Source organism: Clavelina lepadiformis, chromosome 4 (assembly GCF_947623445.1).
Source record: "Clavelina lepadiformis chromosome 4, kaClaLepa1.1, whole genome shotgun sequence".
NCBI classification, from domain to species: domain Eukaryota; kingdom Metazoa; phylum Chordata; class Ascidiacea; order Aplousobranchia; family Clavelinidae; genus Clavelina; species Clavelina lepadiformis.
Window position 1 is genome coordinate 24846577 of NC_135243.1, and position 5012 is coordinate 24851588.

At 43.1% G+C, this 5012-nt stretch overlaps 1 protein-coding gene across 2 annotated transcripts; it reads left to right on the plus strand.

The window, feature by feature from the left end:
* The first annotated feature begins 416 nt into the window (after positions 1 to 416).
* Positions 417 to 5012, plus strand: LOC143453514 (uncharacterized). Of its 2 annotated transcripts, none has more exons than XM_076954872.1 (9): positions 417 to 1979; positions 2046 to 2218; positions 2280 to 2393; positions 3351 to 3550; positions 3626 to 3789; positions 3861 to 4101; positions 4193 to 4333; positions 4418 to 4636; positions 4711 to 5012. In XM_076954872.1, the coding sequence occupies exons 6-8, from the start codon at positions 4075 to 4077 to the stop codon at positions 4589 to 4591; spliced, it is 342 nt and encodes a 113-aa protein (XP_076810987.1). In that variant the 5' UTR covers positions 417 to 1979; positions 2046 to 2218; positions 2280 to 2393; positions 3351 to 3550; positions 3626 to 3789; positions 3861 to 4074; the 3' UTR covers positions 4592 to 4636; positions 4711 to 5012. The 2 variants fall into 2 exon arrangements, with proteins under 2 accessions (XP_076810987.1, XP_076810986.1); XM_076954871.1 differs by having other exon boundaries at positions 418 to 1979; positions 4418 to 4624.

The following is a 5012-nucleotide window of genomic DNA, read 5'->3' on the forward strand; positions in this document are numbered from 1 at the left end:
GCTGTTATTACTCATATCGTTAGTACAGAATTAAGATCTTTTAGTGCCCTAAAAGGATGGATTAGCATAAACTAAAGTTCGATAAACTAAACAAAGGTAATATCCACAATTTTCCTGCTGCATCACTGGCTAAAGGAACTACGGTACTTTCAATCTAAATACCTGAGTGAAAACTATAAAATCAGTCAGTCAGTAGGCAGTACCATTGGTAGCAGCTACGAACATGTGACTGCTCTGCTAGCCTCTGCTGTCAAATCTCCAGCAACCTGAGTTAGTTAGAAAGGGTGGCGCTAAAGAGGCAACAATTCTTGATTTTGTGAAAGGTTGCTTTTAAATTATGCGAATTCAGCGTATAATAGTAGGCTAGTAGCATAGCATCTTATGAAATACATCGGAGCCGGAGCTATTTTTCAAACAACTGGCTCCAGCTCCTGCTCCAGCTCCAGTTGAATTTCAAGTAGAGCTCCGGCTCCAGCTCCGTTGAAAATGCACGGCTCCGGGGCTCCAGGCTCCGGCTCCAAAGCCCTGCATTTTACCTCGATCAAATCTTGGTTGTTTGACCTCATACTATCAGGTTCTTCGGGTACACTCATGAATCATGTATTGTTATTAGGACGATGGCTTCAATTTGCCCAACGCTCTACAGTGTGTCAAAATTATATCTATTGATTTGGAACTGGATTTTTGAAAACCGCTCAGAAAAACAAAACGACCGTATAAGGCGGATTAGCTTTATTTGCTATACCAACGCCAACGGCCACAAAAATAACGCTATCTGTGCTATCAGCTATCAGCCTCCCCCACATTGAATGACAACGGTAGTTTCCTCAGTATGGCGAAGTTTAAAAAGCTGGTCATGGCGTTGGAATGTGAAATAAATGTCGCTGGTGTTTTTTTTTCATTTTGTAATTTCTAAAATAAAGCAAGATGGTCTACTTCTATTTTTAAATACAACTAAATTTGCTAAGACTTTGTATATATACATTCTAGGAGTATATTACATAGTAGGTTCTATCTATTGTATAACCAAAGAATATTGTATGTAACGAATCGAAATTGACATGAGGTTCTAACCTGCACGTGTTTTTGTTTGTAAGCTTCAATAGTAAAAGATTGTAAATCCCCAAATTCACAATCTTTTATAATATTTCTGATCAAATGAACCTTGTCCCTCGCCATACTCTCCTCGTGTGCGCCTCCATCATGCCCCTTTAAAAACTCACAGAAATCGTTCAGAATCTCCTCCCAATTGAAGGGGGAGGGACTCTCCTGCTGTACAAAGTAGCAATTACGTAAATCAATGCATAAGTTGTTTCAACTGCACAGTCAGTTTGCACTGTATGTATTTACCTAAACTTACGATTGGGAGGCTTTTCCTTCGGCGATCTAAAGACCGAGCCATCGCCTTGGCCTCGGGTTCACCAGCGTGACGATTGCCACGAAGGTGTCTCACAAGGCCAAGACGAGAAACAAAACGACTCCGGCAAATTGGACATTCAAATTCCCCCTCCCCTTTGTATGTCTGCTGGTGAAGATCTTTAACATGCCGGCTGATGTTTGAATTCATGACTCCACACACTCTACAAAAATTACTACCACCGTTATTTCGTTGGTTTGGACATGTTTGGTTTTTGTGTTTTTTTACACTTAAAAGTTAAACGCAGCATCCATAAGCTGAAAATATTTTAAATTCTCTTCCATTCATACATAGCTGGCCAAAATTTTAGTGGAACTTACGGACACTTTTTACATTAAAAATGCGCATATCTACATTTTTCGCTTCTGCAATTAATAAGGAACTTTACATTCTAATCCTGATGACCCCACACACTCTCCAAAGTTTCTCCGCGTATCTTCATGGCATTGACGGTGGAGGGAAACGAATAGATGACGCGGAGAAACAAATGGCAATTGTGGAAAGAATAGTTGCACACCTTGACACATTCAATTTAGACATATACCAGGCGAAACACATCAAAGTAAGTATTTGCGTAAATCTTGTTTTATATGTGGTTTGTTGCGTTTATTACATACGACATTTGTAGGTACTGGAAGAAAGTGCAAGCCGTCCACGTTTATTGCTCATAACGCGGCGGTTGTTGCCTTTTTGAAGTTTGTGAAGCTAAAACGTCCCGAAGCGTGCCAACTTAGAATTTCAGGCTTCACTACTTCGAGTGAAGCAGTGGAATGAGTTTTAGCAGCGAAGCATCCAGCAGCGGTACGTTTTTAGTATGTTTAAGGTTTCATTCAAATTTTGATGTTGCCAAAATTGTTTGTAGACGGCACGAAATCAAGGAACGCGACCGCAGGAATGCGGTACGCACGGAAGAAGTAAACAGAGTGCTCGAGTCGCGCTATGCATTAAAGTGCTTAAGGGACTTGCAACGTAAGTGGTAAGAAGCAAAACCTTATGATGTTTGCTGTTTACAATAAAGCGTTTTCCATTATCTACACTCTACAGCAGGCATGCACAACTCAAAACAGTACACGGGCCGTTTTAGCGAAAAAATATTTTTCGCGGGCCGCGTGCTAACGTTGTTGTAACTAACGTGTAGCCTACTTTATATAATGTGACCGATTAACCGTTGAATAAGAGATATCGTTGAGAAGATGGTTACTGTCATTAAGAGACGGTTGCCTCTCGCACTACAGTATCTAGTTGTTTTTAACGCTTAGCGGCGGTAAAGCATAGGATTCGTTGATTATGTAACTGTAACCGTGGAGAAAATGCCTGAATGAGCGAAATCACGGAATATCTCGCGGGCCGCATGAAAAGGTTTCGCGGCCCGCATGCGGCCCGCGGGCCGTATGTTGTGCATGCCTGCTCTACAGTCATGGCTGAAAATCCAGGAACCGAACGCATTCAAAAACACAGTGAAATAGGTGGCACTAATGAACTCACATATTTTGTCTCTACCATGCAATTGAGAGGCCTAAAGTGGGCCTTGAATTGAATTGCGAGAAATCTCAATTTGTGAGTTACGCAAAAATGAAGTCGCGCAATCCTCCCGCCGATTGTCTCCCGATAAATCTTTAAGTGAGGAAACCGGCTCGGTTCAGAGTCGCTCCAAGTCATATCGGTCAGCCACCCGTTTGGAGTGCCTGGAAGAAGCGTCGTCGACTTGTCGCCGATTTAACCACGGTGCGATGACTCAGTGAAACCGAGGTCACCGCTGTCGAAGGAACGTTGACGTGTCCTCATTGAACGAAGCACTGATCACTACCCCAGGGGGTATAGGCTCGGCACCTGGCCCGGACTGGTTATCGTGCGGCTTTTGCAAAGACCTCAACTCCAGGTGGAAGCTGAAGTGTTAAATCTTAGTGTTGCTTATATGCATGTTCATCTCCAGGTCGACAACGAGGAGATGAGAAAGAAAAATCGTCGAGCTCGAGGAGGAAGTGAAGACCCGCGAGGAGCTCCTCTTCCGCATGACAGAAGGAAATCTGTTTACGGTGTGACGGAGCGACCGCAGGAATGCGTTACGCACGGAATAATTAGACAGAGTGCTGGAGTCGCGCTATACATTAAAGTGCTTAAGGGACTTGCAACGTAAGTGGTAAGAAGCAAAACCTTATGATGTTTTCTGTTCACAATAAAGCGTTTTCCATTATCTACACTCTACAGTCATGGCTGAAAATCCAGGAACCGAACGCATGCGGGGATATGGCGAACTGCTGTTCACCATATTAACGTTTGAAAATGCACAGCGGCCTAGTGCAGTAAGGAGCATGCTAGCAGAAGAGGCCAAGGAGGCGGAAAAAAGTAAAAAGGGACTTTACCTCATACGGGTACGTATTGCTGGTCACATTGTTGGCTTTCCAGTTTGTAAGTGATTGATAAATACTTAAAGTTTTAACAGGTTATACATCATAAAACTGGTCTTACCAGCGGGCCACCACAAATCGTGGTTAGACCGCCGGTGAAAGTAGCACTTTTTTCATTCATTCGTCTGGCACCAGGCCAGAAGTTTGTTTGAGTGACGTGGGGAGCAATGGACAAGCTCCCACGACGCCAAAGCACTGCAGCGGGTCTGCAGTGTTGCAGTTCCGAAGGCCCGCAATCCGACGGCAACCATGGTGCGGAAATGCACGGCCACACAGGTTTGCTTTCCTCATCTACTGTAGTATGTGCAACTGTTTTCTATATTCTGCTGAGTGTTTGCAGTATGATAAGGCACATACTATTTTGCAGATCCGCGCTAAAAACCCCCAACAAAGGGAAATGGTGGCAGGCCATATGGCGCATCTGCCATCAACACAAGAGGCACACTACATCAACACACTACAATGCGATGAGTCAGTCGTCGCTTTTGAAGCCATACAATCACTTTATGTAAGATTGCAGCCTCAACGAAATAATTGCTTTGTGTGTCCCAAAAATGTTGAACTGGAACCACTGTAAATTATTGTGTTTTAGGGTCGTGATACCGAAAAGGATGCCGAAAACGAAGCTGAAAAGCGAAATGAAGGGGAAAGTTCTTCGTGTTTTCCTCCGGAAGACGCAGCCAGCCCTGATCATGGCGATCATTCCCCCAATAGAGAAGTAGCGTCTCCCGAAGAAGACGCCACTGGAGTAATGCGAGTTGTATAAACACCAGTTCTCACAACCGCAGCGAAAACATATGTAAGTAGCAAAGTAACTGGAGCTTTGCATGTTATTAAGTAAGACACTAACTGGTATTAACTATATTTTGCTATTGGATGTTTCAGAAAAGTCATAAACAATTCACAAAAGAACAGAGTGAAGAAGTTATGAGATATTTTAGCGAAGAAATTAAGAAGCAAAAAAGGATCTTTATAGGTGAGGCAAGGGCTGCTTTAGAACAGGGCGCCCTGTCTTTGTGCGCCACGAAATCCGCAGAGCAATTGCAGGATCGGGTGGCGGAGTTTATAAGATCGGCACAAAGACGGGAAAAGGAGAATGAATAATTTTTGGAATGTGAATTTTATTTAATAATTTCATTTTGTTTCGTCTTCTTTTCGTTCGTTAAATATTCAATTTTCGATTTTGA